The sequence below is a fragment of the Talaromyces rugulosus genome, chromosome I, assembly GCF_013368755.1.
Source record: "Talaromyces rugulosus chromosome I, complete sequence".
NCBI classification, from domain to species: Eukaryota; Fungi; Ascomycota; class Eurotiomycetes; order Eurotiales; family Trichocomaceae; genus Talaromyces; species Talaromyces rugulosus.
Window position 1 is genome coordinate 5800688 of NC_049561.1, and position 11629 is coordinate 5812316.

The 11629-nt window shown below is 50.6% G+C and overlaps 4 protein-coding genes across 4 annotated transcripts; 1 reads left to right on the forward strand and 3 right to left on the reverse strand.

The window, feature by feature from the left end:
- Positions 1-1402: 1402 nt before the first annotated feature.
- Positions 1403-2215, forward strand: TRUGW13939_01979 (uncharacterized protein; the record flags this gene model as incomplete). The annotated part of the gene is made up of 1 exon (XM_035485175.1): positions 1403-2215. The coding sequence occupies one exon, from the start codon at positions 1403-1405 to the stop codon at positions 2213-2215; it is 813 nt and encodes a 270-aa protein (XP_035341068.1).
- Positions 2216-2400: 185 nt separating this feature from the next.
- TRUGW13939_01980 (uncharacterized protein) lies at positions 2401-5386 on the reverse strand (the record flags this gene model as incomplete). The annotated part of the gene is made up of 4 exons (XM_035485176.1): positions 2401-2511; positions 2563-4475; positions 4538-4872; positions 4935-5386. The coding sequence occupies 4 exons, from the start codon at positions 5384-5386 to the stop codon at positions 2401-2403; spliced, it is 2811 nt and encodes a 936-aa protein (XP_035341069.1).
- A 795-nt stretch (positions 5387-6181) lies between these two features.
- Positions 6182-6658, reverse strand: TRUGW13939_01981 (uncharacterized protein; the record flags this gene model as incomplete). The annotated part of the gene is made up of 3 exons (XM_035485177.1): positions 6182-6264; positions 6334-6429; positions 6511-6658. 3 exons carry the CDS (start codon positions 6656-6658, stop codon positions 6182-6184), a joined length of 327 nt encoding a protein of 108 aa, XP_035341070.1.
- A 596-nt stretch (positions 6659-7254) lies between these two features.
- On the reverse strand, positions 7255-8885 carry TRUGW13939_01982 (uncharacterized protein; the record flags this gene model as incomplete). The annotated part of the gene is made up of 3 exons (XM_035485178.1): positions 7255-8233; positions 8298-8435; positions 8491-8885. 3 exons carry the CDS (start codon positions 8883-8885, stop codon positions 7255-7257), a joined length of 1512 nt encoding a protein of 503 aa, XP_035341071.1.
- Positions 8886-11629: the final 2744 nt, after the last annotated feature.

Consider the following 11629-nt stretch of genomic DNA (forward strand, 5'->3'; position numbering starts at 1 on the left):
TCGATAACTCGGGGTGTCCGATAAGCTCAATGCAGAGACCAGCGACAGAGTATATATTGTTCTTTTTATAACAATACAGCCCAACCAGCAGGCAGCTCACGTCTTCTTATGGGGCACCGAGTGTGGTAATAGGGGCCTCCTTTCTGGTCCCGGACGATCCGGAGGAACAAAAACTATTCAATAGTCCTTCTTCTGCTTGGCGTTCGTGGGCTGACAACAGGGACAAAGGAACGAGGAGAAAGAGGAGAAAGGGCGAGATAAATAATAAATGCAAAGTCCCTACTAAATTTATGGAGCCCAGCCCAGTCTCGCTCGTCATCGAAGCAGCGGTCAGGTCAGGTGCGGAACGCGGACCCGAAAAAAAAAAAGAGATAGAATATTATTCGTTTTGGTGGCTTGATGCTGCGTGACTTCATCGGCGTCTACGAACGAGCCAGTCGGGAGTCGCCGCCGCAAACGGTTTTTGGACTGTAACTTGTAAGAGCAACTGGATGCTCTTGACCAGTCTGGGCGTAACGTTTTGACTCGCCGGCCAAGCAAGCGCCCTCTCCCGGGGCTTCCGCACAGCCATCGCCAAAGCCCCAAAGCCCCAAAGCCCAAGAGTTCCAAAAGCCGGTTTGGGGAGTTAGCTGACGAAGCTGGTGGATTGCGTGGGCTGCAGATGGAGACGTGTTGCACTAGTCTGGCTGATCTGGGTTTTCTGACTTTTCTTCTCCTCGCCAAGATGTCGTGTCAGACAGAGATCGATCGGATCGTCAATAGATGAAGTCATCATTGAAAGTTTTTATGCCTTGCTGCATCGATCACCCCGATCCCAAGACGATCGCAATCATCTAGGCTTTGTGATCGTAATCGTAATCGTTATTGAAAAACTTTTGTCTTTCGTCCGCCAGAATAAAGTTGGCGCGCATTCCGATCAAGCCCTAAGGTTGCAGTGCAGTAGTAGTCTACTACGTACTACTTACTACTCATGCAGACTTTCAACTGTTTGATCCCGCAAGGGTCTTTTGCAAGTGAATGGCTGTCGCGCACTCGTTTTGCTGTCGCACAGTGTGTTTCAAAAAATAAAAATAAGCGCCCAGCGAGCGCTTGTGTCTCGCCTTGCGTTTCAGCCTGTCAGCACAGCGCGGCTTGGGCACGATGCATTGGACGAGAACTCTCGACGAGACAAACGCTTCTCGTCCAATTGTTCACTTTTGTCTGTTTCGTGTTTGATTTTTATTTATAGTATAGCAGTGGTGAATCTTTTTATAGACTGTCAAGACGGACAGCAAGTTAGTTGCTGCCTCAGGCATCCAATTCAACCAATCGGGCCGTCATCCGACCCTTTTTTTTTTTTTGTCTGTATCTGTATAGCAACAAAACCACATACAACCACACTACTACGACCCTACAGGCCACCATGCAGGCTGCATCCCCCCCTCGCACAGCAACCCTGCTCGCCAACCTGACCAACGTCGCCGCCCGCGTGGCCGCCGCCTCCACCACTTTCTCTTCTACAACTACTCCAGGCAAAAAAGTCCGCCTGGTCGCCGTCTCCAAACTCAAACCGGCCAGCGACATCCTCGCCCTTTATACCTCTGCGTCTCCTCCACAACTGCACTTTGGCGAGAACTACGTGCAAGAACTCATCGAAAAATCACGCGTGCTTCCGCCATCGATCCGCTGGCATTTCATCGGTGGTCTGCAGTCGAACAAATGCGTCGCTCTGGCGCGCGATGTTCGCGGCCTGTGGGCTGTCGAGAGTGTTGATACCGCCAAAAAGGCCTCGTTGCTGAACAAGGGCTGGTCGGAGCGTAGCGATCGAGGAGGCGAGGTTGAGACGCGGTTGCGTGTGTTTGTGCAGGTGAATACCTCTGGAGAAGCAAACAAAGCCGGCGTAGAACCGGCAGAGGCGGCGGTGCTGTGTCGACATGTGCGTGAGCAATGCCCCGAGTTGCAACTGCAGGGCCTGATGACTATCGGCGCTATTGCCAGGTCGCATGCTACCAGCAGTGGAGAGGATGAAAACGAAGACTTTGTGGCGCTGAAAAGGACGAAGGAGCTTGTGGTTAAGGAATTGGGGCTGCAAGAAGACGACCTCGAGTTGAGTATGGGGATGAGCGCAGACTTTGAAGGCGCCATTGCCCTGGGCAGCGACCAAGTGCGCGTTGGCACGACGATCTTTGGCGATAGGCCGTCGAAAGAAGAGGCCAAGAAGACAACCCTTTTATAAAAAAAAATGATGAATGGCTATGAGTATGACTTATGATGCACGCATGGAGTTTAGTTTATTCGTTGTTGCTGTTGTTGTTGTATGATAAAAAAAAAACAATTTATCAAGGTATCTTTCCAGTAAATAAATATATGTACAGGTATTCATGCTCGAATCACTATGCAGTAACACTACGCTCGCTCGTATCAATCAGTTAGACCATCACTGCTAACCCCCTGCGACAGCTTCTGCTCCATCTGGCGCACCAAAATCTGGGGAACGCCTTCTTGCGTTGCCCGCACGGTCAAACGGTACATCTATCCCATGTTAGTTTTCTAATGAATAAACGTAAGAAATCATGTACGTACGTTCTTCTCATAGTTCGGCTCCAGCCGCAACAAGCACCCCGTCTTGCCATTCTCAATCTGATACACCGCGCATCCCACAATATTGCTCGGATTGGGATCAACGCCGCTGAGCACTCGCCACCGGAACCCTGCCACCGTGTTCCTCGTAAACTTTTCGCTAATCACCCGGCCCTTGCCTGTGACACCAAACGTCTTTTGTAGTTCTAGCGGTGCTCCGCCAATCTGTCGCCAGCGTTTGAAAAAGTCTTCGACCGTCAGCTCAGAGGGCTCCATGTACCGGTGCATCAGGATCGGTAGCTGCAAAGTGTATGCCTGCAGCGCACCGGCCAAATATGAAATGCGGATTGTCGGTGCGTCGGCAAAGGGTCCATGAGCTTCAAAGAACAGCGTCTGCTGGCCCTGCGCACCGGGAGCGATGGACGAATCCGGCAAATTCTTCGTATCAATCTTAAGACTCGGCGCCGATGGGTTGTCCAGTGTGGTCGTAAAGGAACCGATGGGAAACGCCGCCTTGTTGGTGAAATAAATCTTCACTACACCCAAATGCGCGCGGTATTCAGAACGCAACCCCACCTGGATCTGCGCATCTTCAAACAGCACGCCTTCATCCGCATAGTACAGTCGGTTAAAGCCAAACTCCCAATCGGGACTCAAGTGAGCAGCGCTCGCGAGGTTGGGTGCCGGCGTTCCGGTTGGCGTCATGTCAAGCCCAGCAAGGTCATTCGATGCCCCCTTGGCTGACCCGTTAACTCCGTTGCGTCCGCCGTTGACAATCGTGGTAAAAGTCCGCTTCAGCCCCGTGTTCTGTGCCATCAAGACCTCCTGCTTGTCCGTGTTGGCATCCTTTCCTCCCACAACCCAAGTGCGCTTATCACTCGTGCCGGCTGTCCTTTGATGCAGCCGCGACAACAAAACACTCGCCCGTTCAGAGAACGGTGGCATTTCATCACAGACCGTTCGGAGGAGATCGTCCGCTGGCATACTCGCCAACATCATATATTCAAAGGCTCTCTGCTGCAATTCCGGGTCTGGCGAGTGGCTGTATAGCCGGAACATTTGTAGTAGCTGCGGCTTAATCTCCGGGAACAGATTCACAAATTTGATAAACGACGACAGAATCATGGCGCGGGTGTTGTCAGAGCACGTAAACATTTTCGGCTGAAGCGTCAAAAACTGCTCGATAGGACTAGAGCCTGGGTTTTCCGCGATCAAGTGCCCAAATTCGCCCAGCACATAGCTGCCAATTTTGATGAGGCTGTCGTGGCAGTCCCCCTTTAGATATTTCAGCAGGTTGTCCGCCGCATACGCCTGCAGCTCTTCGTTGTTTGTGACGATTTGAATAACTCGCTGCCACACCTCGTCGCTCACGTGGTCGCCAGCCAGCGAAATGAGCTTCAACGATGTGTCAATATACCACTGTGCATCTGTAGCATATTTTTCCGCCAAGATCGCAACTTTCAGCACCATTTCTTCACGGATTGCGTAATCCGCCGACTGCAAGTACGAGAGAAGCTCGGCAACAATAGGACGCGCATTCGTAACGTCACACATGCTGTAAAGGAGATCCAGCCCCTTTCGGCGAACGCTGATATCGCGGTCCCTCAGCGAGCCGAGAATAAAGGGCTGGTGCTTCTTAATAGGATCCAACGTCTCTGCCCGCGCGGCAAAATGCGTCATTGCCTCGAGTCCAAGGTAGCGCACATTAGTCTCGCGCGACTGGATAAACTTGCCTAGACGTGAAGATATTTGCATCATCAAAGCTTTTTCGGTATCCATATGTATCAGCAAGTTGATTGCTTCAAACAACACTGCATTTTGTGCGTTATTCTGCTGCACGTTCTTGGGTGCGTCCATGGCCGAGTTCATCACTTGTTCCACCGACTCGCGAATCAATTCTCGAACATGCGTATCCTCTGCTTTTGTTAGTTATCCAATCCCGCGCTATGTTTTAGGTGAATAGAATTGAAAAACATACCGGATGGCGGATAGTACTGAAGCAGCCGCAGGAGCTTGACCTGAAGCCACGGACAGGGAACCCGATAGTACAAATAATCAGCCGACACTTCGCCATCAACCACAATCTTTTTCAGCCGCTGGGCAGCTTTGACGTAGCTTCCCCGGTATTGTTCGGGATTCTCCTGCACCAAGGCCATGACCAGCGAGGTAACGGACAGCGTCACTCCGATGTCAGGGTCATCCATCAGCGAGATGATTCGCTCGGCCCATTCTTGCTGCACAATGCTGGGGTGTTTGCGGTAGAGACGAAGAAGCGTCAGCGCTGCCTTTTTCTTCACAAAGGACTTGGATGTTCTGCGATGGTCAGTCATTCGTCTAGAACAATATGATATATATATATATATATATAAACATACGGAGAAATCAACAGTCTATGCACATCCGAGCTCAAGGCTTCGCCCAATTCTCGTCCACCAACGGTGGCAATGGCATGCAGAGCAAGACAGTTGTTGAGCTCGTTCATATCCAGCAAATCCTTGCGGATACTATTCACAACCAAGTGCAGCAACTCATGCTCTTCGTGGAGGAACAGCGTGACCGCCAAATACCCAATCTGCTTTTCCGAATAGTTCTTTCCAGAAATCAAATTGACAGCCTCCAAATGGCCAAACTCGACATCGTAACCCTGAATGTAAACGTACAGCAGCTTACACACATATTTCTTCCTCTGGTACCCATTCAAGCTGCCGTCCTTGAACTTTTGGCGGATATTGGCTAATTCCTTGTTGATGCGTTTCTCCTCGAGTTCCCGAGCTCGCGCATTCCGCAGATCGGCGATGAATTGGACGAGGCCTCGCATCGACGACATGTTTGCTAGTTGTGTATGTGTATGTGTTGTGTGTGTATTCCGTTCAATTCGTGTATTATTTTTATTATTTCAGACCAAAAAAACTGCGGCTGTGCGGAGCAACCGCGCGCGTCTTGTTTCCTTTCACAGTAACAGTAGTGTTCTGACCGAAGCATCCGACATAATCATACGTTTCTCATCCGGAGTGCGGCGACATGGACATTGCGCGTAGAGGAGGGGTGGGTATTTTGTGAAGATTAAGGGCGTTGGCACTAACACCACAATAATGCGGTTCAACGGTCCAGGGGGTTGGCCGATTAGTGATATATGCAGCTGGATGGTGGGGGTAGGAACCCTTGCTCCGTTTTTGAGCGTAAGACGTAAACAAGAAGGAAAAAAACAAAGAGCGCTTTCGATTAGATTTCCAGTGTCGTCAACAAGGAAATTCGTGCAGTGCTTGCTCTGTCGGGCGGACAGCTCGATGTCTGGCTGTTTGTCTGTCCCCTCGGAGTTAGTGCTGCCGGTGCGAGTAGCTGCGGGAAGCCGGGAACAATGTTGATGCGGCGGTCACGTGGCAGGCCGGCATGTTCTAGTTACTATTTTCAATGGTGTTTTCTTGTTATTTGTAGAGAAGACATCTCCAATGATTGCTTCAATAATTTTATGCTGATATGCATTTCTCAAATTCAATACATCCACCCAAGACCTCCCAACCAACTCCCAGTGACAAAATGTTAAAACATACAAAACTCCACCAATGACTATTCGCGATTCATGTTGAAACACAAAAGCAAGGAAAGACAACACATTGAGATTTTATCTCGCAGTAGTAAAATCCGTCTCCATCCCTTCTTGAGCAGCAGCATCCACCTTTTGACGCTTTTCGCAAGTGCAGGATTCTGCAAACAAAATTAGCTTTATTACACATTCATGTTTATATATTGCTTGAGGGTTAGGGTAGAACTCACCAGCCGGTCTCTGTCCACAAGAACAAGAATCTCCAGTCACAGCTTTGTTCTCTGCGACCGACCGCTCGCAGGTACATTGCCCAGCAGGCCGCATTCCTAAACAAGTCATCACCAGTCAGCTTTTTTTTTTTTTTTTTTCCCTTCTTGCCAAGAAGACTTTGAATTGAAAATACTTACGGCATGAGCATCTCGGACCAGAAATCTCCTGCGCAGCTTTGCCGCAGTCACAAGCACCAGCCTGTGTCTTTCCGCACTCGCATTTGGCCTGTGCTGCGCAGACGCAGCCGGTTTCTGAGCGGCCGCAGCAGGTTGATGGGCGAGTCATGTTGATATATATGATTGAAGAGTAGATAGGTAGGCAGGTAGGCAAATAGGTAGAATCAAAGCGTCAACGGGGAGGATAGTGTGAATAAGGTGGTCAAGTTTCAACTGCAGGTTTGTAATTTCTTGCTTTTATGATCAAGTAGATATACCGAAAGCTGGGTGGGTGAAAGACAACTTTATATACACGAGGCGCATTGCTGGACTGCGCTAGGAATGCTCGCGCCAGCCTCCTCGGATTAACAATAGCTTATCGCTGATTGGCCATTACCAAAAACCATTTGGAATCCAACGTATTTTATTGGCGCCCACTTTGACTTGTCAGCCAACCAGGAGATCAGCATTATAAACGTCGAGTCTTTCGTCTACCTACGTCATTTAACAGACTCGATAAACAACCGTAAAACATCAATGATAAATTTTTGCATGCGCCTGCCAATCTAACCACAAACCAACTAACTCCCTAGCCCCATCCTTACAAATACAAGAGTGAATATAACAAAGATTGATCCTACTCAACCACAAATAACCCAGACTATCCAAAAAATCTCATGTACCCATCGGAAGGTGAACCTTCACCGAGTCCACTAGAGCTAGTGTCTATGATGAGAAGCCGTGCGGGGAATTGTAGTTGGCTTCCGATCGCATGTACGAGGCCGGCAAACTGACGGTAGATGCGTTGTCTTGCGCATATTGATAAAACGGATCATAGTTAAAAGTCGTGGTAAAAGGCGAAACTTGATAATCTACCGCAGGCGGTAGATGACCAGTTTGTAAAGGTGGAAATGGTCGGAAGCTGACTGGGGAAAAGCCACTGGGCGACTCAGCCACCGCTTGGGTGGACGGGGTAAACCGTTCATTTTGGACATGGTGTGACTGCCCTGTTCGGTTATCAGTATACGAAAACTGACCAGGCGAGGTAGAAATACCATGGTATGCCAACCCCGGTTGTGCATCGCTTTGACCCGTCGAACTTGCTAAAGAAGAGTTTCGGTCATAAGACGATGCGTCTGATATCGAACCCCCAAGTTCTGGGTAGCCCATCCCTGGGCGGAGAATAGTGTTCATGACGTCCTGTTTCATGCCAGAATCGGATTGTGATATTGGTAAGCCGTGGGTGTGGAACTGCTGCCAGGAGCCGATGTATGAGGTGGAAAGACTATGAGACCGAGCATAACCAGGAAAATTTGACTGGTGCATGCCTGCGATCCCGGGCAGACTGGCACTTTCCCCATGAATTGCCGTCCTGTTTCCGGTGTTTGATGTAGGGGAGAGCGACTCAGATATACTACCTGGAGCAGGAGACTGGATATAATTCCCATAACTCGATGCTGCTGTATTAGAAACAGATAGGTTGTCTGTCGAAGCTCTTTTAAGAGTGTCGATAACCAAAGGCTTCCCGCCGCCGCGTGCAGCCGAGGATCCGCCAGAGTTTGTGGATTTTGAAGACGAACCAGAGCCTGGTTTGGAGTCGTAGGGATGGTGCAACATTTTGGTTCTATCGAAATGGTCGGGGAGAGCTCGGGATTTAAGCACTCGGTCTCGGTCCTGGCTCGTGAGTCGCTTCAACTTGGCTCGTCTACATGTCAAAATTAGCACACTCTAAACTTGGCAAGAATATCGGGGGTAACATTTGTCAATACCTATTTTGGAACCAGACTTGCACCTGACGCGGACTCAGGCCTGGAATTTCCCGTGACAGGCGTTCACGGTGGGATGCATCCGGATGTGCCTGTCGAGTGAACTCGCTCATTAAAAATCGGGTTTGATTGTGGGTAAGTCTGCATTATTTAGTGCTTGACTCGAGCCTGAAAGTAAGCGGAATCAGAATCATACCGGAAACGCTTCATTCTCTTCTTATCAGTCGTTGGATCAGAAATTCCCACTCCGTCTGCTATTTCTTCGTCGTTGCTTAGGTCTTCGTCAAACTCTCCGTCGTTCTCTGCTTTAAAGTCGCCGGAGCGTTGGTTTGCGGTGGCTGACTCTGTGATAGCAATGCCGTTTTCGTTGTGATCCCAACTCTGAGATTCTCGTTGGTATACTGCGGCGTCTTCTGCTTTAAATAATTCGGGTTGGACTGTCGTATGAGTCTGGTTGTCATTGGGAATCGGCAAATATGCGGATAATGGCGCTTGTTCCTCGACTTTTATACTAGATTGTCGGGGGTTCCTCTCAGCTAGTAGTTGTGAAATTCCTACCGAGAAAGTCGGGAGGTGCGAGTCAAGACTCATATTTCCTTTCTGGCCTGGGATGTTTCCTTGGGACGAAAGAAAAGTGGTACAAGGCAGTCAACGGGCTAGGCGGGCAGATAGACGACGAGTACCGATAATGAACATTTCAAAACACCGTCAAGTTCAGCTCTCTGGCCAATATTCGCTCTTCTTTGCGGTTTCGAGTGACAAATAGTGCTGCCGATCCAGATGGCTTTCCCAAACAGTCAAGCGTGGCGTACAAAAAGAGGATCCGTTGTTGATCTCTGAGAAAGTGACCAACAGGTCTGTTCAACAGGTAGGTGAACTTTGATCTCTCATGCCAGCACCAGGCGACATTGGAGGAAACCTCGAGTTGCTACTTGTCGCGTACTGTAGTGGTTGGGCTAAGACTGAGAGAGCCTTTTGGATGAGCAAGAACAGGCGCCTCCTCTCGTCGTACAGATGGCCCTTTTCCTGTCGTGTTACAGGGGTCACTGACTGTGCATGAACACGAAATAGCAAGAGCACAGAAGAATGAGTCGACAGATAAGGAATGAATTCCAGTACGCAAGACCAAAGCCTGGCCGGGCAGGCGAGAAGGAGATGGCGAGCTGGAAGGAGACTCTACACAGAGATGAAACAGGGACAGTCAATGTCCTATGCAAATGGACAAGTCAGACTGGTGGTGCCTGGATTGATCGTTGGACTTCCAGAGCCGATGCGATCGAGGTCGTCTCTGACAGAGGGGCAGTCTCTAGAAATCGGGCCGATTCAGAATGGCTAGACGTGTTCTGTCGCGGGCGTCGTTGTCTGGGGAGAGTATAACAGCGATAATATCATGGTCTGAAACCCTGCATCAGGTCCGAGGCGATATTAGACAGTGACAGAAGCGGGGTGGGCTGATGGTCTAGTTCCGCGGCCCTGGCAGTGGTTTGTCCAGGGAAGACTGTTTCCAGCGTTAATCTCACACTCTTCACCGGCCACTGAGCGCATTCGATTGCAGTGACAGGCGCTGACTTGTGGAGTGACTAGCTTACCAGGGACAGACACGGAGAGCTGTGTATGCAATGGCAACGAACAGGCAGGTTTTAGGGCAACGGGATAACCAACACACCGGGCAGTCCTCGACGGGTCATATCTGCAGGAGCAGCAGCAGCAGTAGTAGTAGCAGCAGCAGCAGCAAACAGACATCGCGAGAAGAAGGGTTGGCGTCCACGTCCAAACGGCCGGAGGGCGCCACCGCTGCCAGCAGGAAGGTGGAGAGCACGAGGAGCAGGCCGCTCCTTCCCTTGCTGCATTGGGCATCGGGCAGGGCCAGGGCAACAGCCCTCCTCGGCTCATGGCCCGGCTACGAGTAAGACTACGCCTACTACTGCTACTTACTACTTGGCACTTACAGCTCCAGCTCGACTGATCAGCCACCGGTGGACTCTACCACAATGACGTTTGTTCGTTTGTTGATGCTCTCGCCTCCTCCAGCCTGTCTGGGTCGACAGCGGCTGGATCCGCAAGCGCATGGGTCCATGTCTCTGATTACATGGCATTATTGATAGCAGTCGACCACGACGCATCGTTGCCGCCGCACGAGAGTCTTCCTTGCAGCGCACAGCCATATGATATCACGGTTCTGGCGCCTCAGCCTCGAATCCCATCCTCGGACGAGTCGTTCTGCTGCACCACGCACCAGCCTGCACCAGCCGCCAGGAATAGTCGACCATGATAGGGTCAGAGGCGGGAGGGAGAAGGGGGTCCAGGACCATCCCGCTGATTTGCCATTCCATGGCTGGTAGCAGGGGGGAAAGAGGGGGGGGGGGGGACAGCACTCGCTGCCAATCCGATACCTGCTTGCTGGTGGAGACGAGGGACTTTTGTATCTCAACAGGTCGAATAGACAAGTCCTCAAGACTAAAGACCGCAAAGTCCCACTCGCAGGTTCTCGGGCCAAGAGCCTAGGACCGACGCCTATCGACCCTGACACCAGCACGGACTCCTGGGGTCGGAAGATGGGTAAGACGGCAGAACACCATGTGGTAGAAGCGCCGCATGGCCAGCCAGATTGGCATTGCTCCGGTCAGAGTGTTACTTCCTCGGTGCTAGTCCCGTCGTTAGTGAGCCACTAGTCGTGTTCTAACTTCTACTCATGGCTGGTTTTTGTTGGCGCCAACGGTTATAGACGATCAAGCCCGCGGCCTACGACATACTACTACGCGAATGTCGGGATTACAATTGACCCTCCATCGAGCAAGTGAAAAAAATGTTGACCCTCTCCTCCATGGGGCGGAATGACTAGCAGACAAGGCGACGGCATCGTGCCAACGGAGAGTATTGCCTCTCTTGAGTCTCTACCGAACTGGTCCCGTCCCCATGACCTATACCTATTAGTACTACTACACGTATTGGGTGAGTGAGGCCAGAGTCGCCAATCCGTCGCATGACTAGGGTCGGACTTTATTGATGGCCGGGCCGCTCAACCCAGGGTCGAGCGGATCGATGGATGTTATACTTTTTGGGTTGGGTTGCTCTCGAGTCTTTGGCTTCTTTCGTCATCGGCAGGTTTGCCGATGTGTTCTCCGGACATCCTTCTCTCCAGCGGTACGCCAAATTTGATATGCAATTTACAGTTCAGCTAAAGGCAGTGGCGGGAGACATGGTCTTGACAACTGCCTGATCCGTATAGTACTGCTAAGTTTCAAATACTATGCAGTGGACCCGTCACGACGGATCTTTAACCTTTTTTCCACAACTGCCGATCCAACGATAACTCGTGGGAAATTCGACCAACA